The sequence below is a fragment of the Miniopterus schreibersii genome, assembly GCF_964146895.1.
Source record: "Miniopterus schreibersii genome assembly, chromosome: 14".
Lineage (NCBI taxonomy): Eukaryota > Metazoa > Chordata > Mammalia > Chiroptera > Miniopteridae > Miniopterus > Miniopterus schreibersii.
The window spans coordinates 16,885,946-16,909,092 of NC_138114.1; the positions used below are offsets into that span (position 1 = coordinate 16,885,946).

The window sequence follows — 23,147 nt, forward strand, 5'->3', positions numbered from 1 at the left end:
TTTTCTGCCTTCCCCAAAGTTGGAGCACAAATTTCTATTAAACTGACTGGATATTTGATGATATTAAGGAATTACTATTACCTTTTTCTGTGTATTGTAATGATATTATGGTTATGTTTTAAATAAAAGGAGTTCTTAGGTTTCAGAGGCGTATTCTCAAATATTTACAGATGAATACCATCTGCAATTTGCTTCAAAATGATCTGGGAGTGGGGTAAATGGGAGGGTGGTATATATGAAATGAGATTGGCCCCTGGCTGATAATTGTTGAGGATGGATGGTAGGTGCATGGGAGTTTATTGTGCTATTTACCCTTGTGAGTTTGAAATTTTTTGCAATAAAATGTTGAAAATCCAGTGTTATTGTTTTAGATGCCAAAATGTTAAACAGTTACATATTTTTTCCTCTTGAAAGAGAACATTTAACATTCTTTAGAACACACAAAACTAATGTGAAAGTTCTCTTCCAGGAGTCAGTGACACTGAGGGATTAGCTCCTTTATCTTCTTTTCAGAGGGTTGTGTTTACAGACAGGTTTGACTGGCCACATTTAGGTTTATAATATTTAGGTCTGCGATTTCCAGGAGTTGTGGAGAAAAGGACTAGTTATGAAGCCAAAATGATGAGAGGTTTGGGAAGCCCAGATCAAGAAGAAACCCCTAAGAACTGAATAGAGCGGTGCGTAAAGTGTGTCATGCCTTGCAGAAGGCATTGCTGACACCTTTCGGGGATGAGTTGGACTGCTGACTAGGGCACTTTCCAAACACCTCAGGCCCATACGGCGTCCAATTTAGTGACTGCCCTTCTCCCCATCCTCTGTAATCATGATTTCTTTTAGTTGCAAGGCTGGGAAATTCTGGGATAGAAATAAACAGCTGTTCCCTGCCTAAAGATAAAAGTCTGTGTTTTAGGGGGAAAAACCCCAAAACATAAGCAACAGCTGCATTTGTAGTTGCCAAAGCACAAAGACTTATTTACATGTTTTTTTGCTAATCCAAATAATTATGTGCTCATGTGGGTAGAATTGTTTGTTACTTGATCCGAGAGAGATGGGTGGGGCAGCACCTGCTTTTAGTAATTAAAGTCTTGTTGCTTTTGCACTGCATCCAAGAAAATAGTTAACAAAAAGTAACTTGCCTTTTCCTACAAATGAAAAGGAAGACCTCTTTGGTTTCATCCTGTGAAGAAGAGTAGAGAGAAACCTCAAAGGTGAATTTTCTCTCTTTATTGAAATGAAACCATCAGGGACCCCACAGGCAAAATTCCTTGGTTTTGGTTCTTCCTGCCCTCTCTTCCTCCCTGCCATAGGACTCGGCAATTGGAAGAATACCAGTTTTTGTTCCTTATTGGTGCTACCACCTGTTCTTACTGCTGAACTAAATGTTCTTGGCTTTCTTTGGTGTGAACAGGATCTCCCTCTGGGAAAGGTGGGAGGAGGGTGAAAAAGGGAACAGGAGGAGGCCCGTTCCAGCCCTGTGCTCATGTGAGAGGGACACACAGGGGTTAGTGTGCTGCCCTAACAGAGGGGCTTTGTGCTACGGCTTCTTCCAGAGCCGCAGCTCCACAGATGCATGCTGGGCAGGCGCAGGCTGCGTCATCCCTGATACACTCGCTTCTCTCTGACAATAGCAGAGCAAGACTGATAACAAAAATTACCATAAAAAAATAAAGAAGATGCAGGCAGAGGCCATTCTGAATGCATCCACATACTCAGTGTGTATGGAAGAAGCTGCCCGTAATTAAGAGGCAAAGCAAGAGTATAGCATGGAGACCATGATGCCAGTGAACACAGCAGCCGGATCTGTTGTTGCATATCCACTGTGGGTGCAGGCAGAGCTCTTAGGTTAGGTTTTCCCCTGTCTGTGCTGAAACCCTTGTTATCTGGGTCATGGGAAATCTTCCTTCCTTGAATAGCAGCAACAGAATGAGAAGACGTTGGTCCTTCCCACCCACATCTCAGAGACTGGGGAGGCAGCTGAAGTAGAAGCATTTCTGACTCAAGGCCCTTCTTCAGCATAGGTCAGTGGCGGACATGCTCCTTAGTAACCTAAAGTGGCTCTAAAAAAAAAATAGCTAACCCTGAGATAGTACTTATCATACTGCCAGGCATTAGTGTAAGGTGGAGATATACAGATAACTTATTTAATCCTTAAATAACCCAAGGAGGTAAATACTATTATTAATTCTCTTTTAAAAGAAGAAACTAAAGCCTAGAGAAGATAGGTAACTTGTCCAAGATCATATAAATGGAAGTAATAGGGTTGGGATTTTTAAAATTTTTTAAACTTTTTAAATCCTCACCCAAGGACATTTTTTCCATTGCTTTTCGGGGGGGGGGGGTTGTCTCCTGCTCGTGTGATGACAGGGGGCGGGGATTGAGTCTACAGCCCACCTACGTCCCCTCGGCCAGAATTGAACCTGGACCCTTCAGTCCGTGGGTAGACACTCTAACTGCTGGTCCAGACCAGCTAGGACTAGGGTTGGGATTTTGAACCCAGATAGTCTGGTTCCAGAGTTCATCCTCTTAACTGTTACACTACACCATCTCTCAGTGGAGCCCTGTTCTTTCTCAAACAGGTTCATCTGAACCGGAGAACACAGAAAGTGATTCAAGTGACTATTTTCTCAATTCTCTTGAGAATGGTAACATAACTAGTACTGTACATGCGAGAGAAGTTAATTCATTAGGAACTGTTGATGCCTTAGAGTATCAGGGCTTGCTTCTTGAGGAAACCCAGTTGAGAAAGACTAAAGGAACTGTAGTTTGCAAATATATTTGTACAGAACTGTTCTGGAACTACTTTACCATTGGTTCATTTTGGAACCAGTTTTGGACTCTGAACAAAAAGGACCAAACCTCACACATCCCTGGCCCTAGAGACAGAGCCTTCATCAGCAGTAATGTTGTACCATTAGCAATTGAGAAGAGCAGCTGGTGGGGATATGACAGTGGTTACTAAGACTTGCCAAGCTTGTGTGACTTTGAGCAGATCAAGTGGTCAGACCACCATCTACTTACAGAAGTAGTCCCTGCTGCTTTCTTGCCTTCATTTCTTTTGTTTGTTCATATTCTCCCAAGTTTCAAAGTCCCGTAGGTCACTTGGCAGATGTCCAGTTGCCCTCTGGGAATGTTTAACTATAGACCTCGACCTTTCCTTTTGGCCTAGTTTAAGAGGTCACTCATAGATATTCTACTTCCAGCAAAAAATGATGGAAGGCCCTGCCCTGCCTTTATCTGATCTTACAATAGACTTGTGACAAATTTTTAGGTTAATCCAAAATAACTTCAGAGTAATTATAATAGATTTCCCTCCCAGCTCTTAGCTTATTAAATAATACTAAATATGTATTGCTAGTACTGCTTCCTCCACATCATATGAAGTCATTTGTAGGGAAGTAATAGCAGGTTACATAGTAAATGATTCTTGAGCTGCCGTAGGGATGGAAGTTCAGTGTATGAGGAGAAGTGATGCTGGTAAGATAGAACAAGGAAAACTGTGCCTACTTGCAATGAGCAGAATGAGGTTTAGTCCCATTTTGCTCTAACCAGTTACATTACCTTAAGAAAAATGTTCACCTTTTCTAGCTATTTTTTATCTCCTTAAAAAAAAAGAGAGGGACTTAATAGTATCTTTTCTTAATAAGATCTACCCACATCACATGGTTGATTAATTTGTTCATTCATTCATTTAGGTATTTAAAACTAGTTATTGGTTGCCCTCTGTATGCCAGTACCTTTCAAGGTTCTGGAAATATAGCAGTGAATTAAAGGACAAAAAATTCTGTTCTCATGTCTATATTCTAGAGGGTGCAATCAGACAATAAATGTGTAAAATACATGTCATGGCAGATGGTAATAAGTGCCACAGGGAAAAATAAAACTGGCAAGAGTGGGAGGTATGGGAAGAGGGGTTGGAGTTTGCAATTTTAAATAGGCTGATTGGGAAATACTGTATTGAGAAGATAATATTTGGATAAAAACCTGAAGGGAATGAGTGATTGAGCTACTGAAGGTCAAAATGAGGACTGAAAAATGACCATTCTAGGTGGTGGGCCTTCTATTCTTAGATCACATAGGTAGGTTTATGAAATGGTCTCATTTCTGATCTCATTAGTAACTCTGAAAAATGACCCTGAGATTTTTTTTATATGAAGAATTTCAAGTGAATGACATTGTTTGGCCTGTTGATATGTAACTCATTGTTGAGTGAGTTGTTAATCTGGATGGTTTAGTGAGGATCTGGGCCATGAGCTGCTGCTGTCAAGGAGCACATTCTAGTTTCTCTGGGTAAGATTCAATACCACTTGAGAACGGGTCATCAAGCCAGGTGCCACTTGTTGCTACTCTTTGTTTCCATTCTGCAGACATAACACTCATCATTGTTTCAGATGTAGGTAAAGATGGAGAAGATTGATACATTTAATTACACCCAAATAAAAAACTGCTTCACATAAAGGACACCAGAGACTGGAATAAGATATTTGCCACAGTAATACTCAGAAAGACCTAGAAAAACCAAATGTAGCTAGAAAGACTAAAATGAATCAGTCTGATCGTATTAATTGCTGACAAGGATATATTTATTTATATTCATTCCCTGGTGGAAGTATAAGTTTGCATAGACACTCTATAACAGCAAAAAATTGGAAACTGTCAAAATGTGAACCAATGAAGAAGTGGATAAATAGATGTGGGTGGTATCATCACCAGGTAAAATACTATCCTGCAGGGAGAAAGGATAAACCAGGTATATACATTATATCATTATAGGTAGATCTCAAAACAATGCTGAATTTTTTAAAAAGTAAAATTCAGTGTGATATTTTGTACATAAACAAAAAAGTATGTGTGTATACAGGTTGGGGTAAAAGTAGGTTTACAGTCATGAGTATGCAAAACACACTTGTATTTTTATTTATTAATTATTGTATTATTTTCCATATAAAAAACTGTAATCCTACTTTTGCCCACCCTGTATATGTATCCCTAAATATACATAGTGTATAGATATGTATATGTATATATGTAAAAGTATTAAAAACAAAAGATTATGCAACAAACTCATGATAGTGAGTGGATGGTAGAGAGTAGGCAGTCTTAAATGGGACTACAGCTTTATCTGTAGATTGGAAGTAAAAATGATGGAATGTTTATTTCTTGGGTTAGACATGTAGGTGTTTGTTATATTAGTATTTCTACTTTTGAGTAATTTTGTATTAGCTAAACAATTTAAAATAAGGGGCCAAGTTTCATAGAATGAGTCCTCTGAGAATAATTTACCAATCTGCTTACATATCATTTATCTTTATTTACTGTAGACCATCCATCTGTCTTTATCAGAGGAAATGGGGTGACTGAATTATATTAACTCATGACAATGGTCTCTCCTAATGTGTCCTTGATGGTATCATACTTGGTTGGAAGAGCAAAGATCCTAATTCTTATTAGCACAGGATCATGCCCTTTATTCTGATTCTGCATTTTTTACTTTTTTATTACTAACTGCAAGCATATTAACCTGTAGGAGGTACATTTGGTTCCATAACTATGAGCATGGAGATGCTAGCATGACACCGGGATGTTTAGAAGCTTAATAACAGCACTGTGCTTTTTCCCTTGTCTAACCCTTCCCTACAGGGAATCTTTAACCAGTTTCAGTGCAGCAGTGAAAAAGTGCTTCCGTCTGACACTCTCCGCAGTGCTCTGGCAAAGACTTTCCAGGATGAACAGCGTTTCCAGCTGGGAATTATGGATGATGCTGCGGAGTGCTTTGTAAGTGCTGGCCTCTGGCCTTCTTTGATCTGGGGTGGAACTGTTGATGGTCTCCGTCAGGGACTGGCTACTGTACTGTGGTTATTTACAGCGCCCCTGATTTCTACAGTTAGAACTAGAAATTTCCCTAGTTTCTCAGAGCTCTAGGGTATCTCTGCTAATGCAGTATGAATAGCCTCACAGGTTTACTCTTTTTCCTTCAGGCTTAGGGTAGTTTTGTGCTTGCCACTGCATAAAACGGGTTGTCACCTTCCGAGGAGACAGGGCTCATTAAAATACAAATTGCTGGACTCAATTCCCTTGAGTTTTTGATTCAGTAGTTCTGGAATAGGGTCCAAGAATATCTACCTCTGACAAGTTCCCAGGTGATGCTAATACCAATGCTACTGGTTTGAGAATAACTTGAGTTCCTAGCACAACCGTAGGGTGCTATTTAGATAACTGTATTTCTCCCAGTGACTGTTAGTGGAAGACCCTAACTCTTCTGAACTCTGGGTTCTATCCATCAGCCTTCAAAAGACTGCATTCATTAAAAAACTCAGAAAGTGATATACATCCCATTACAGGGTAAAATGTAGGCCACAATCAGAGGTACTCCTGAGAATCTGGATCACTGCTCTATTACCGGTGGGACTATAAAATGGTAATGCTACCTTGGAAAAGTTTGGCAGTTTCTTAAAAAACAGAACCTGCAAACTACCATATGATTCAGCAGTTGCCTTCCTGGACCTGTAGCCCAGAGAAATGAAAATTTATGTTCCTACAAAAACCTGTACATAAATATTTATAGAAGCTTTATTCATAATAGCCCAAAACTGGAAACAACCCAAATGCCTTTAATGGGTAATGGGTAAATGGTGCTACAAACTGGTACTTCCATACTGTGGAATACTATGCAGAAATAAAAAGGAATGAACTCTTGATTTATATATTCTTTAGAATGGATCTAAAGGGAATTTTGCTGAGCCCTGGTTAGGTAGCTCAGTCGGTTAGAGCATTGTCCCAATACGCCAAGGTTGCGGGTTTGCTCCCCGGTCAGGGCACACATAGGAATCAACCAATGATGCATGAATAAGTGGGACAGCAACTCAGTGTTTGTCTCTCTCTCTAAAAGTCAAATAAAAATTTTTAAAAAAGGGAATTATGCTGAGTAAAAAATGCAGTAAAAAAGATTATATATTATATGATCCCATTTATATAGCATTTAAAAAATAAAATTATAGAGCTTGGAGAATAGATTTGTGTTTGCTAGGGGTTAGGGTTGGAATTGGGTGGGTAGGACTATAAAAGGATAGCATGAGGGTGCCTTGTGGTGATGGAACAGTTTTATATCTTGATTGGGTTGTGGTTACATGACTCTGTACATGAGATAAAATTGTATGGAGCTACACACAAACACAAATGAGTGAAACCTGATGAAACCTGAATAAACTCTGGACTGTATGGATGCCCATTTCCTGGTTTGGATATTATACTATAGTTATGCAAGATGTTGCCATTGGAGGAAACTGGGTGAAAGGTATATTGACTTCCTATACAATTTTTTTGAAACTTCCTGAAAGTTTATAGTTATTTCTAATTAAAGAGTTTAAAAAAATCAGAAGTACTCCTATCTTCCAGGAGGATTGCTATTTCCCCGAGTAAACTGCCAACCAATTTGTACATTTGTCTGCTAAGTATTGTTGATATACTGCTTTTGTTCTTCCTTTGTTAGGAAAACCTGCTGATGAGACTTCACTTCCATATTGCTGATGAAACCAAAGAGGATATATGTACTGCCCAACACTGCATCTCCCACCAGAAATTTGCAATGACATTGTTTGAGCAGGTGAACTTTATTTCTGTCCCATCACTTCTTAGACCTTTTCTTCAAGAGCACTTTATCCTGGGATGTGGGGTGTCCAATGGGGGCCAAAACAGTTAATGACTATGGCTGCTTGGTTTTGCTTTTGTTCCTGGGCCTAGTGTGTATGTACTAGCTGTGGCGCCACCTCTGATCCACTGCCTTTCATCCAGATGGTGCATTACATCTCTACCACTTCCCTTTGGTGAGTCTTACAGGGGTTTTCTGTACCCTTAGGCACTCCTTCAGTTGATTGGGTTTTAACCGATGGTATCCAAATATATTCTTATTGCTGAATCTATGCCATATTGTAGGAGCTCAGAACTGTAATTTTAAAATACCCTTTTGTCTCCTTCTTTTCCATTCCTCCTTTTTTCTTAGGCTCAGTTCTGGCCAGCAGAGTGGGGGAGGAATGGGGATTCTATGAGCTGGCGATGCGGAGACAGGCAGAGGCACTCATTGTGTCTGTAGGACGCTGAGGCTGGTCAGGACTAGGGGCTTCGGTTTAGTGGGCAGAGGAAGAAAGTCAAACCTGTGAGCTAGGAGTTTACATGCATGATTTATTTCATTTAGCTGTAACTCTCACTGTCACCCCCTTTTAATTCTCATCTTGAAGCAACCAGGCTATTTGTATGCTGGAGAGACGAGAAAAACCCTCACCAAGCATGTTTGGTGAGCTGCTACAGAATGCCAGCACCATGGGGGATCTCCGGAACTGTCCAGTGAGTTGTCAGTGGTGGGGTTTGGAGTAGGGAGGGAACGCTGGGATCAGTGGAATTGAGGCAGAGCCAGTGGGAAACCTGTCAAACTTGCCTTATGTATGTATTTCAGAGCAACTGTGGAGAGAGGATTCGGATCCGCCGTGTATTGATGAATGCTCCACAGATTATCACAATTGGACTGGTATGGGACTCAGACCACTCAGACTTGGCGGAGGATGTCATTCATAGCCTGGGTACCTGCCTTAAGTTGGGTGATGTGAGTGTTAGTTTAACTCTGACTGTTATTGTGTCTTATTCTTGCTCAAGGGCATGAACCCTGAACACAAAGGTATATCCTAAATGAAAAATACTATATTGTATGACAAGCATACTTGTGTACAATAGTCCCCCCTTATCCATGGTTTCCCTTTCTGTAGTTTCACTTACCCACAGTCAACTGTGGTCTAAAAATATTAAATGGAAAATTCCAGAAGTAAACAATTCATAAATTTTAAGTCACATGTGGTTCTGAGGAGTGTGATGAAATGTCACCCTGTTTTCAGTCCCTGCTCCCTGGGAGGTGAATAACCCCTTTGTCCAGCATATCCACACTGTATATGTATATGTATATGTACATGTATATGTATATGTACATGTACATGTATATACATATGTACATATGTATGTGTGTATACATGTACATATACAGTGACTATTGCAGTATTGCAGTGTGTTCAAGTAGCCCTTAAAGTAGCCTAGTGTTACATCACAATGCCTATGTCATTCATTTCACTTCATCTTATCACATAGACATTGTATCATCTCACATCATCACAAGAAGGGTGAATACAGTCCAAAAGATTTTGAGAGAGAGAAAGACCACATTCACATAACTTTTATTACAATATATTGTTATAATTGTTCTATTTTATTATTATTGTTATTGTTAATCTCTTACTGTGACTAATTTATAAATTAAACTTCATCATAAGTATGTATGTACAGGAAAAAACATAGTATATGTTTGGTACTATCTCCAGCTTTAGGCGTCCACTGGGGGGTCTTGGAGTGTATCCCCTGAGGATAAGAGGCACTACTGTATATGTATGCACATACATGTGCATGCATGTACATGCTCACTTACCTCCTTTGGGTAGGTAGCAAAGGCTTTTTATAAGAAATGGGATGACCTTGGCCTTGAAGACAGGATAGACAGAGCTTAGGTACTGGTAAAAATCAAGCAATTTATAGAGTTATTGTGTGCTCTACTCACTGTTAGTTTATACCAGTGTAGAACAGGGAGTTGTATTCAACCATAGGAGGCAGTAAGGTCAAAGAAGTGAGCGACCCTGACTACAGCTGCTTTGGGAGGTGAAGGAGGTAAGAGTTGGTTACTTGAGTCCTACAATACAGAATTCTCAATGAGGAACCAATATCTGTTGAGAGGGTGATGAAGTAGCTTAGAAGATAATTTAATGGGTTAGTGGTTTTCCATGAATCTATTTAGGAAAATAGACAGGGAAACAGACTTCAGACCTGGAGCCTTAACCTTGTCAGCTCCATGCCCTAGTGTAGGTACAGCCATGGTTTTCCTTCAGTTCAAGAGAAGAACCAGAAACTCTGGTTTCCCTTCTGTTAGTTTTGCTTGCTCTGTGACTCAGGAGATCCTTTGCTGTTGTTTTTAATATCATCAGCCACTACTGAGAATAAGTGAACTATTGGGGACCTTATTTTAGGTCTGGTTCCTGAGGAATTTCTGAATGAGCAGGCTCAGCACAGCAAAATCTCCTTTTTCTAAAATTTGTAGCGTACATATTTTGTACTGGTCTAGTTTTATTTTTATGATTGTTTTCTGAACCAAATAAGTTCCTCAAAGCTAGAATAATTTTCTTTCATTTTTTTTTTGCTTGTTTCTTAGCACCTAGGACAGTGATGGGCATCTAGGAATTGAAATGCTGGTAACCAGCATGGTGGTATTACTTCTCTTAAAGGCTCTCTTAACCCCTACTTAGGGTCCCAGCAGGAAATTTATATTTGTGTTTCCAGGTGACAAATAACTTTTGAGACTTGAGAGTGTTTTGGTTTGGTTTTGTTTTTCAACTTTTCCTGACTCCTGTTATGATCGGAAACATCACCACCTTACCAGTTACTGGCCACTGTCTGTCTTGTTCCACCCTACATTTTGCCTTTTTAGGTCATTTCTGATGATCAATATGGATTAGAAAAAAATCTTATACTGAAGGGCAGGGAAGCAAGATAGTACCTTAAGAAATGATGGAGTCAGTCTGCTGACGGATGATGTGAGAGAGTTATGTCACTGTACTTTCCTTTCTCTTCTTTCCCCCAGCTGTTTTTCAGAGTGACAGATGACCGGGCCAAGCAGTCTGAACTGTACTTAGTAGGAATGATCTGTTACTATGGCAAACATTATTCTACATTCTTTTTTCAAACAAAGATCCGAAAATGGATGTATTTTGATGATGCTCATGTCAAGGAGGTAGGAATATTCAAGCCCTTCTTAAAGTGTTTGGTGACTGCAACAAAAAACTAAGGATAATTATTTGTCTTTGTGTTTCATTTTCATAATTTTAATGTCTATCTGCCGATCTACTGGATTTATGAGAGTGTTAGTTGTATCTTCCCAATGAATGGCAACATCCTTGAGAACAGGATGAATATATCTATTATTTTTTCTATATGCCCTCACATGGCATTCAGCACAGTTTTATATTTATAGTTAACAAAGTATTTTTTTAATGTGTTATTTGGTTGATTTGAATGACAACAGTCTAATTATTCAGATTAGGTTATAGGATTAGCAGAAAGTTCAGAATTCCAAATCTTGGAATTATTAGTGGGTAATACTTTGTCTCAGGGTTGCTATAAAATACTCTCTGATTGTTATCTCCCTAAAGTACCCTATCATAGATTAACATGTTTTTGAGGTAGTATAGAGAAAATAGGGCTATGATAATATTTAAATCTGGAAACTTGGTACTGTCTGAACCACAGAGGCCAGATGAAGTAGTTTAGGTGATTTGCATGAATTAGAAAGACTCTTGTGATTAGGTTAGCAGCTAGGAGACTGCTTAGACATTCTATACCAATCCATGGACCTTAAGCAGCATCTTCCACAGATAGTAGTCTTTGTCAAATTCTCTAATTCTCTTCTTGATCTCTTTTTTGCTGTTGTAATTTTGGGCAACATATAAATTCTTTGAGCTTTAGGGTTTTTAAAATTGATTTTTAGAGAGACAGGAAGGGAGAAGGAGAGAGAGAGAGAGAGAGAGAGATCGATGTGAGAGTGAAACATGATTGGCTTCTTTCCCATGTGCCCCGACCAGGGATAGATTCCACAACCTGGATATGTGCCCTGACCAGGAATCAAACCCTCAACCTTTCGATGTACAGGACAATGCTCCAACCAACTGAACCACACTGGCCAGGGCTAGGTTATTTATTTGAATAATAATAATACATGCCTTATAAGATATTAAATAAGGTTATCTAAAAAGCATATAAATTTGTTTTAGTTAAAGTAGTGATAACGCAGTTATAAATTTACTGACCATCTATTATAAAATAAGAATTACGATAGTTGTCTGACTCCAAGAGCACACCATCTAACAATGCGACTGATTCAAGCTTAAGAGAGGGTGAGTTTGGAGGTTTGATTGGATTGTTATTTCCATGGCTGTTCAGTCACTTTTTCCCCACTGCCGTGGCAGCACTGAATCCAGCACAAAGCTAAGGCCAAGAGGCCCAGCTGTCAGTTCTAAGCAATTTAGCACTTTATGTCCTGCCATGTGTGAACTCTGACAGAGAATGTCATTTATTCTAAAGCAGTCTGTGAGAGAGTTTCTGTCCTGAGCTTCATAAAAGTGATTTTAATATTTAGGAAAAAATTCGAGACAAGCAGATTTCAAGCAAGAGCTTTGGTTTGGTGTCTGTGAAAAGAAAGATCACCAAGGCAGCTGAAGTCCCCTCGCACAGCATACTCACCTTTGAGAACTTCTGTTCATGTTTCATAACTGAATCAATGTTTCATGGGAATAAAAGTAATTTTATTCACCATTGCTGTCTTTTACAGGCTCCTAATGCTTTCTAAAGGGCTTAACAAAAAATTCGTTATGTGTAGCTGTAAGATCTGTTTTGCTGTTTCTTTACCCGATTCTTGTCTTTTCATCTTTTATTTTCTTTAGAAAATCAGAACAGGAAGATGTGTCTTGAATTGTGGATATGAATTATAATTGTTCTGTTCTGACTTTTTTTATTCAGATTGGGCCCAAATGGAAGGATGTGGTGACCAAGTGCATCAAGGGGCATTACCAGCCTTTGCTGCTGCTTTATGCAGACCCCCAGGGTACCCCAGTGTCTACCCAGGACCTGCCTCCCCAAGTTGAATTCCAGTCATACAGCAGGATGTGCTACGATAGTGAAGATTCAGGTGAGCAGCCCAGCTCTTACTTCCCCTTTCCCTCTCTAATGTGATCATTGGATATTTGGGACTCTTGACCATGAGCCTAGCACATAACCTAGCTTGGAGAAAGAGGACCCATTAGAGAAAGGCAAGAAATGCCAACTTGTCCTGAAGCCCAACTTGCTCCAGGCTTTGTTTCCTTCCACCTCTAAGAATGTGTTTCCTATATTCAATGTGGCCCCAGTTCCAAAGTGCAAAGGAAGTTATGTTGATTGAGACTGAGATATTAAATCTGTGAGGGAAACCTTGGTATTTAACCTTATAATATTGGTAAAGATGACTGATTCTTACTAGCAATTTAAAAGCGACTTAAGTGAGTTAAGACCAAGAGAAATGATATGCTACTACAAAGGTAGTCATATTGTTAGGGATGAGAGATTTTTGTTTTAAAATGCCAAGTACAGTAGGGATATTCCTTCCTCAGCTTATGAATCAGTTGTTTACTTCTAATTCAGTTGTATGGAACCTGAATTATGTTTTCCTGTAGAAATAGTTTGCCACTTGATGTTTAAAGTCTCATGTTAGCCCATAGAGGTTCATAATACATTAGAAATATAACTCTTATGGTTTTGGCTTGATTTCTGAAAAGGAAGAAAAAGAAATGTTCTTTTTTACTTCTATTTTTAGGGCTATTTATATTTCTAAATATAATTTTGAAAGAGAAGACACTTGTCTTTGGACTTTTTCCCCGCCCCTTTGTATCTCCATCCTGGTTGGTAACTGATGTTCATCCCACCTTTGTAACCCACCCAGACCTGCTCTATTTCTCCCTTCAATCAAACACCAATGTCCACCACTTATCTTAGCTAGGTGTTTAGAGGAAAGTAGTCCAATTGAGCTAATTCACACTAAAGTATAAAGGACAGCCCCATAATTTCTCAGAGATATTAAAAATGCTTGTAATGCCAATTTAAAAATTTTAAGTGACATTTCCGTCACTTAAAATTATGGGATAGGGGTTATGTATGCCAGGTCGGCCTGGGACTCTAACTAAGTAGATCTTATTTTTCACAACTTTTTCCTTTCTTCCACTTTCCCCCCATAGGTTTTCTAAAAGCCCCACAGTTTTTCACAGTGGCAGGCAAAGTGAGGGCTTCAGCAAGGTAGGGGCAGGAGTGGGAAGACTTGTTTGTGTGTCTGGGTTATCTGGAAGCTGGGTGTTGGGCAGAATGGCTCTGGTATGTCCTTCTCACCGTGCCATCTAGGAATTTCCTGCCTTATGGACCTTTGTTGCCATCCAGCTCTTTGCCCCTCTATCACTGTCCTCTCTTTCCTCACTTTTGCCTATGTGTCTCCTCCTTCCCTCAGGGAGGGAGCCCTCCATCTCAAGTGATACTCGAACAGATTCCTCAACGGAGAGCTATCCCTACAAACACTCCCACCATGAGTCTGTGGTCAGTCACTTCTCTTCTGATTCTCAGGGGACAGTCATCTATAATGTGGAGAATGATTCCATGTCTCAGAGCAGTCGGGACACAGGTAGGGGCTTATGTAGTGGATCCTTCTTGTCCCTGCGTAGAGGGTGTCCAAGAAAAAAAACGGGGCAAGTCGGAAATGTTTGCCATGCAAAGGCAGGAAGACACAGAACTTGGGTAATTGAGTGGGATCAAAAGAAGCAATACAATTCTGAATAGACGGTGATGTTCCATTGCATGTATTCCTGTCCACAGCGGCATGTCAGTGAGGACCATTGTGATGTAATTACTGATGGGATTGTTTATTCTGAAAGCTGCTTTTCTCAGGCTCTGCTCCATGAGAGGGAACCCCCATCCCTCATAGTGCTTCACTGAGTCCTCGTGGTCTTGTACCTCATGATATTCTCATGCCAGGCTTTGTCCCAAGTTAAGGGCTTTGAGAGAAGGGCCATACTGTGGGGAGGGGACACCTGCTCTCACCTTGCTTGGCTTCCTGAAGAACAGAGACACAAAAGAATGAAAACTTGCCTGTTTGTTATTGTGAGTCCCATGCAGAGAACATTCTTACATTTTTTTGTTTATCTGTGGAGAGTGTACCCGTGTCAGTGGAAAAAAATCAATATGGGGCATCAAAGGAAGAACATCACCCAAGGCATAGAACAGTGCCCATTCTCTTAGAGATTTGGCGATTAATGAGCTCATGGCTTCAGATTGGTGTTTATACTCTCTGCATGGTCTTTTAAAAATAGAGAATTTCAAACATATTCAGAGGTATATAGAATAGCATACTGCGCCTCCACATACCCGTCACCTAGACTCAGTAATTATAACTCATGGCCAATCTAGTTTCATCTGTACCTCTACTGACTTTCCCCACTCCTAGATCATTCTGAAGCAAATCCCAGACATGTCATCTTTTTCATAAATGTTTTGCTATATATCTTTAAAATATAAGAAATCATTTTTAAACACACCATTATCACACTTAAAAATATCAACAATTCCTTTAAGCCACTAAATAACCACTGAGCATTTAAATAAACAATTTTCTTATAAATGTCAATACTTTTTAATGGTTTGTTTGTTTGACTCAGAATTGAAATGAGTTCTACACATCACAATGGGTTGATAAGTCTTTTGAGTTTCTTTTACTCTGTAGGCTTCTCCTCTGTTTTTTTCTTGCAGTTTATTGTTGAAGAAGTAGGCAGTTTAGCCCTGGCCAGTTTGGCTCAGTGGTTAGAATGTCGGCCCATGGACTGAAGGCTCCCGGGTTTGATTCTAGCCAACGGTACTTACCTTGCTTGCAGGCTCGGCCCTGGTCTGGGCCCAACCAGGAGGCAACCACTCGGTGTGTCTCTCTCACATCAATGTTTCTTTCCCTCTTTTTCTCTCCCTTTCACTCTCTCTGAAAAAGCAATGGAAGAAAAATAAAAGAACTAAGCAGTTTGTCCTATAGATTCCCCACATTCTAAATTTTGTTGTGTTTCTATGGTAAACTTTAGCATGTTTCTTTGTGCTCTGTATTTTTTGGTGCTCTGTAAGTTGGTGGTTGGATCTAGAGATTTGGTCAGATTCATGTTGGATTACTTTTGATGACTATTGCATAAATGACTACTGCAAAGTGTGATACACTTTTCTTTTTTAATCTCCACCCAAGGATATGTTTGTTGATTTTTAGAGAGAGATGAAGTGAGAGAGAGAAAAATTGATGTGAGAAACATTGATTGGTTGCCTCCCATACGCGCTCCAGCCAGAACAGAACCTGCAACCTAGGTATGTGCTCTGACCAGGAACCGAACCTGCAACCCTTTTGGTATGTGGGATGACACTCCAACCAACTGATCTATCAGGCCAGGGCAGTGTGATATTTTTAAAACCCTGTTTCTGAAACTGAACCATGAAGAAGTTAAGTCACAGAATAAATAAAGCCTATTTTCCAAGAGAGTTAGGTTTATTGTTAAGGGTTTGTGAATGGCTGAGAGTAGGGGAGCATATCCCCGTTGGTTTATATTTGTAGTTCTAGTAGCTCCAAGTGATTTCCTCCTTTCTTAAATCTTTATTATGGGTCCAGATGTAGCAAAGGAGCAGATTAAAAGCAATAAAAGATTGCATTGATAAATATAACCATATCACTATATTGCTGATATCTGATTATGTATAAGGATTCTCATATACTAACATATGAAAACAAATTTTTGTTAACTCAGTGCATTTGAGAACCTAGGGAACTTTTTTCTAAGCCTGTCTTCCAACTTAATTCAGTTGCTTAAATTCACCTCTGGCCTCCAGCAGCTTAGATGATTATGTCTTTTAGAATCTGACCTTTGCTATTGTCACATCACCCTCATCCATTCACATATGCTGGGTATGAAGTAAGTCAAGTTACACAAAACCCCAGATCTCTGCCCGCCTGGTGTGGCTCAGTGGTTGAGGTTTGACCCATGAACCAGGAGGTCATGGTTCAATTCCCGATTGGGCACATGCCTGGGTTTCAGGCTCTATCCCAGTAGGGGGTGTGCGGGAGGTAGCCAATCAATGACTCTGTTTCATCATTGATGTTTCTATCTCTCACTCTCCCTTCCTCTCTTTGAAATCAATAAAAACACATTAAAAAAAAAAGCCCAGATCTCCTGGTTTTCTCAGCAGTTAGTATTGAGGAACTATGTAGTATAATCTCTGGGTTTTGCCAGTTTGGGTGAAGCATAGTTGGGGATGGGAATGAGAATTTATTCAAAGTTCAAATGTTCTTTTTTAAAAAATATATATATATCTTTATTGATTTTAGAGAGAGGAAGGGAGAAAGAGAGAGAGAAATGTCAATGATGAGAGAGTCGTCATTGATCAGCTGCCTCCTGCACTCCCCCACCTGGGAACTGAGCCCACAACCCGGGCATGTGCCCTGACCGGGAATCGAACCTTGATCTCCTGGATCCTAGGTCGATGCTCAACCGCTGAGCTACACCCAGCTGGGTCAAGTGTTCTTTTAATTGATTCACTTTTAAGGAATGTTTAGAACTGGGTCTTAAAGCCATATACAACCAGAGCTCTTGTGAGTAAAGGCTGAGACACCTGGGATCATACCAGACATAATAAAAATTAGGCTTTACTTGGTATGTGTTGCTAAATAAATAAAAGGAAGGCTCTGTCTTCTATTTAATAGAGTGAAAAATATTTTTATATTTTAAAACTTTCACCTTTTAAAAAGTACCAAGTAATGTGTCCTTCAGGTTACTGGGAAAATTTTTGAGTGGGATTGAGACTAGTAATTGCTTAGGAAATATGGTAAATTTGGAAGGTCCCATTAACTACTTGAGCTTCTTTGCATTTATCTGTTGAGAAATTCCTGCTACACTTAAATCAGGTAGCCATAGCCCTTGCAGCTTTCAACCCATGGGCACACTAAATTTGTGCCACTGTCATGAATCCCAAAAGGAGATTGGTTTCTCAAGAGGATGGAGGTCAGTCTCAGATACCAGCTTACCCCCATTTCCTTGTTTTTTAGGACACCTGACTGATAGTGAATGTAATCAGAAACTCACATCCAAGAAAGGGTCTCTGATAGAGCGCAAGAGGAGCTCTGGCCGAATTAGGAGGAAAGGCGATGAGCCCCAGGCCTCAGGGTACCACAGTGAAGGCAAGCCATTCTGCATTGCTTCTCTTTCCTAAGTTAGTCTGTCAGACTTGTCACACTCCAGACCATGGCTTCTCTTTTCTGCTCAAAGGGCTTTCCTTGCTGTCTCAACTTTGGGATCTGGGTATCCATGAGCACTTTAAACATTTATATTTGTTTCATTCTTTGTGTTTTTAGGAGAAACACTGAAAGAGAAGCAGGCTCCTAGGAATGCCTCTAAACCATCCAGCAGCACCAACAGACTAAGGGATTTTAAAGAGACAGTCAGCAATATGATCCATAACAGACCATCCCTGACTTCTCAGACCAACCTAGGATCTTCCTATGGGGGGAGAGGAGGAGACCAGATGGACAGAAAGCCTCCTAAGAATCTGCCTTTACACTCTCGTGACTGGGAAGTGGAGAGTACTAGCAGTGAGTCAAAATCCAGTTCTTCTAGCAAGTATCGTCCAACATGGAGACCCAAACGAGAGTCTCTGAATATTGACAGTATCTTTAGTAAGGACAAAAGGAAGCACTGTGGCTATACCCAGCTTAGCCCATTTTCTGAGGATTCAGGTGAGGAGATAATTAGGGAAGAATTGGGCTTTTGAATTAAGTTTACGTATTTAAAAAACCTGGGTTTTCTGGTATACTTCACAAGGTCTATTTTTACCACTTTGTTGGGTCTTTTGGGAATATAAATTCAGTAAATGAGTAGCTGGAGGGAGGTGTTAGTTATTTCTTAATTTGAGGCAGATGCTAAACCTACCTCCTTTTTCATACTTGTCTTTTGATCGGGATAGCTAAAGAATTTACACCAGATGACCTAAGCAAGCCACCTCCTTATGACCTTAAAACTAGTGGACCAAGCCCCCAATACAAGCCTTGGGGCCCAGCACGGCCAGGCTCTCACCTTTTAGAGCAGCACCCTCGCCTAATCCAGCGAATGGAATCTGGCTATGAGAGCAGTGAGAGGAACAGCAACAGCCCTGTCAGCCTGGATGCAGCCCTGCCTGAGAGCTCGAGTGTCTGCAGGTATTGTTTCCCCTTTGAATAGTGGCACTGTCCTGAGCAGCAGTGTAATCCACCAAGAGGCTTACCAACTCAGACAAGTGGAAAGGTGCGCTTTATTACCATCTTGTGGGCAAGCAAAGTATTGTGCTCTATCAACTTTCTATGACAGTAGCTCCCTCTGCTGGGAGAAAGAGCAAAGGCACTTGAGAAAGGAGAAAGAACATTTTTTTTTTTCAGTTGTTGACTCAATTACAGATGTCCCCCATTTTCACCCCCTTTGCCTCCCTCCACCCTGCTCCTGCCCCTTTAGGCCTTCAACACATTATTGTCTGTGTCCATGGGCTATGCATATGTTCATATGAGATCTGTCAGTCTGTTTCATTTATCCATTAGCCTCTGGTCCTATTTTGTTCTTCAGTTTATTTTGTTCTTTATATTCCACATATAAGTGAGATCATGTGATATTTGTCTGTCTCAGACTGGCTTATTTCACTTAGCATAATAATCTCCAGGTCCATCCATGCTGTTGCAAAGGGTAAGAGTTCCTTCCTTTTTTATAGCCTTGTAGTGTTTCATTATGTAAATGTATCACAGCTTTTTTAATCTACTGATGGGCACTTGGGCTGTTTCCAGATCTTGGCTATTGTAAATAACACTGCTATGAATATAGAGTACATATATTTTTCTGATTGGTGTTTCAGGGTTCTTAGGATATATACCCCAAAGTGGGGTTGCTGGGTCAAAAAGCAGTTCCACTTTTAATTTTTTGAGGAAACTCCATACTGTTTTCCACACTGGTTGTACCAGTCTGCATTCCCACCAACAGTGCACGAGGATTCCCTTTTCTCCACATACTCACCAGCACTTGTTGCTTATTGATTTATTGATAGTTACCACTCTGACCAATGTCAGGTGATACTTCATTGTAGTTTTTATTTGTATCTCTCTGATGATCAGTGACCTTGAGCATTTTTTCATGTCTACTGGCCATCTGTATGTCCTCTTTGGAGAAGTGTCTATTCAGGGCCTTTGCCCATTTTTTATAGGATTGTTTGTCTTCCTGGTGTTGAAATGTATAAATTCTTTATATATTTTGGAGATTAAATCCTTATCTGATGAATCATTGGTGAATATGTTCTCCCATATGGTGGGTTCCCTTTTTGTTTGTTGATGGTTTCTTTTGCTGTGCAGAAGCATTTTAGTCTGATGTAGTCCTGTTTATTTACTTTTTCCTGTGTTTCCCTTTCCCTTGGAGACATATTGGCAAATTATACTAGGTCAATGCTTTGTTGGTTTTTTGAGGAAATTTTGTCCTAGGAATGTTGCTAGTTATCACCCTTCTACTGCTTTCACTAGACTCTAGTTTCTCTTTTGAAGGGATCCAAGTGCTAAGAGATCAGCCGGGTTGGCACCTTCCTGGCGTCACATCCCAAAGTCTCACAGCAGTAGCATCCTGGAGGCGGACTCCAGAGCATCCAGGAGCGGCTGGACAAAGAATCAGACCCTATCAGGTGAGCAAAAGGACAGTGGATTTGGAGGACTTGATTTGTCTGCCAGTTTTGTTTGGGAAACAGCCTTACCTCAGAACATTTGAAATTAGAGGACAGTTGCACTTTGAGCATCTTTGGATTATCTATTTTTGGTTTATCATGGCTTGCCTGGTTGTTCTTTTCTACCTTGGAAAACCCCTTGTGGGATCAAGAAGGAACAGAAATTTGGTGAGCAATGTCAGTAGCATCTGCATTCTGCAGTAGAATGAGTTCTAGGGCTTTCCTTGGTATAGAGGCAGCCTCTTGGGAACGTATTTCTTATTGTTTAGTACCATGAATTGAGATAACAAAGGAGGACATGTAGACAGTGGACAAAGCTGGGACCTAAGTAGGTCAAACCTACCCTTACCTCTGCCTCCAAACCCTGCCCAGTCTCCTCCTTTTGTTTTTTCCTTCTTGAATGTGCTTTGTTTCCACATACTCCCTCCTCAAAACAAGCTCTGAAGGAATGATCTGGCTCCTTCACACTAGACATAAGTGACTGAAGATAGTTTAAAGTATGCTTTCTCTAAGAGAAATTAGCATTTTAACAAGTCAAAATCTGAAGATAAAGGAATAGTGGAATTTCAGGTATAGATTTGAGGTAATCATAGGTTTTAGCTCCTTTTTACATTTCTCTCACAACACATATATACTTCCAGTGCCTTTTCCACTTACGTAGAGACCCAGTGCAAATAGGTCAAAATAAATTCTTTACTTAGAGCTGAAAATTGTGATAAGTAGGCATTCTCCCCAACAGGGAGACTTTGGAATGCCTGAGGGAAGATGGTGCGTATACAGCATCTTCTAGTCTGCTGAGGAGTTCTGGGAGCTGCTAACTTAGAAATCAACATTATCTGAAAAATGTGTTCATCCCCCCCTTTTTTTCTGGTCTGTTAGATCAATTGGGAGTAAGGTGTGTGGCAGAAACCTAACTATGGCCCGATTTAATGAGCTTCTGGATATAGATCTGGCCAGCTTACTAGAGAAAGAACAGAATACTATGTGCTACCGTGTAGAGATGAGACCAGGAACATTACTAGTCTGACCACCAGTTCTCTTGATAGCCACTTAAAGTTCTTAGAGAGCTGGAAGGGAGGTATGCAGCAGTACTGAAAAGGCATGAACTCTTTTACCTGTGAGTGCCATAGGTAGCTCACATCTGGTAGAGCAAAACAATGCCTATAGAAGCAGGTATCTCTGAAATCCTGGGCTGGAGTAGGTTATAATTAGAAACCTATAGAAGAAATTCATGCTTTCTAATGAAGTCATACATTTGGTTTACTCCTTCCATTTTAATTTATTTTGTGTTGACTAACTTTGCTTTGAGAAACTTGTGGTTGTGCATGAGGCTACTCCCCCTTCTCTTTTCTTCAGGTAGCCAATGCTCTTTCTAAAGACCAAGTCTCATGATTTCTCTAAAAGTCCTAATTCTGGACTGGCTGGATAGAATTCACCAATAGGATTCTTCAACTGGTAAAAGATATTTAGCAAGGACTTACACCAGATTTCTCACACACCACACATCCTCTGTGTACAGTGAACCCTACTTATGCCTCACGATTGGATGCAATCATATTAGCCTGTCACAGGCTAACAAATATTTTTATCTGGTGACTTTGACCACTCCTTAAAAAAATTACATAAGTAAAATTAATCCATCAATTCAGTAACCTGACCACTGCCTCTTCAAATTGATCATGGTATATATCTTTCTGCATCTTTCTCTATGCCAATACAGGTATATAGATAAGTTTATTACTACCATTTCTTAAAAAATAAAATGAAGTCATACTATACCTGTTACTCTGTTACTTGATTTTTCACTTAATATAACATGGGCATCCTTTTAGGTCTATGAACACTGATAAGATTAAAATTTTACTACTATGGTCATTTTCCAAACTCATTAAAGAGAAGATAAAAATTAAGGGTGAGGGATTGACTTGCTCGAAGCTTCCCAATGCATCAGTGGCAGCACGTGGTAGGGAATGCTCCCTAATGGTTAAGATTATGAATTTAACTTATTTGACTGTAATTCAGCTCCACCACTTACCATGTGTGTTACCTTGGGAACTTACCCTCTTACTCAGTTTCTTCATTCCTAAAATGTGGGCAATAACACTATTTACCTCATAGGTTGTTGTGAGAATTAAATGAAATAATATATGTAAAAGTTCTTAAAACTGTGCCTGTTACAAGGTAAATGCTCAACAAATGTTAGTTGTCATGTTGTTACAGTTGTTATAAAGCACTCAATAAATATTTGTTATGATTATGATTGTGATTGTGATTACTCACAGGCCAGGTCTCACCCTGAAGCTGATATGGAAAGCAATATTCAAAACACGGACTTCAAATTGAGCCAAGAGTTCCAAGGGAAAAGCAGGGCAGTGGCCGTAACTGAAGCAGAGGCTTAGTCTTGGTTGTGGAAATGTGGTCATCTCTCCTTCCTTGCTTGCATTCCAGGTGGGGAAATACCTTCCAAAAGTGAACTGGATGAATTGCAGGAAGAGGTGGCCAGGAGGGCCCAGGAACAGGAACTTCGGAAGAAACGGGAAAAGGAATTAGAGGCAGCTAAAGGCTTTAACCCGCATCCCAGCCGCTTTATGGACTTGGATGAACTGCAGAATCAGGGTAATTGTTGTATTAGATTATTGGTGATGGGGACAGCGAGAGAGGAAAGAAAAAAAATTCAAGCTTATAAATTCCCTGTCTTTGCTTTATTAGCGAAGTTGAATTTTATCTTAATTCAGCCATTTTGGTGAGAGATAGTGGAA

At 40.0% G+C, this 23,147-nt stretch overlaps 1 protein-coding gene across 5 annotated transcripts in view; it reads left to right on the forward strand.

Annotated features, from left to right (window-relative positions):
* USP54 (ubiquitin specific peptidase 54) overlaps positions 1-23,147 on the forward strand; it is a 102,301-nt gene that overhangs the window by 59,677 nt on the left and 19,477 nt on the right. For 3 of the 5 annotated variants that reach the window (XM_081158169.1, XM_081158168.1, XM_081158170.1), the window contains exons 4-16: positions 5,638-5,772; positions 7,487-7,600; positions 7,738-7,820; positions 8,232-8,337; positions 8,447-8,593; positions 10,664-10,813; positions 12,595-12,763; positions 14,105-14,275; positions 17,714-17,845; positions 18,020-18,400; positions 18,628-18,859; positions 20,216-20,349; positions 22,837-23,004. In XM_081158169.1, coding sequence (XP_081014295.1) covers positions 5,638-5,772; positions 7,487-7,600; positions 7,738-7,820; positions 8,232-8,337; positions 8,447-8,593; positions 10,664-10,813; positions 12,595-12,763; positions 14,105-14,275; positions 17,714-17,845; positions 18,020-18,400; positions 18,628-18,859; positions 20,216-20,349; positions 22,837-23,004 — 2,122 coding nt within the window. The remainder of the gene's footprint in view (positions 1-5,637; positions 5,773-7,486; positions 7,601-7,737; positions 7,821-8,231; positions 8,338-8,446; positions 8,594-10,663; positions 10,814-12,594; positions 12,764-14,104; positions 14,276-17,713; positions 17,846-18,019; positions 18,401-18,627; positions 18,860-20,215; positions 20,350-22,836; positions 23,005-23,147) is intronic. The other 2 variants (XM_081158171.1, XM_081158172.1) reach the window with 2 other exon arrangements.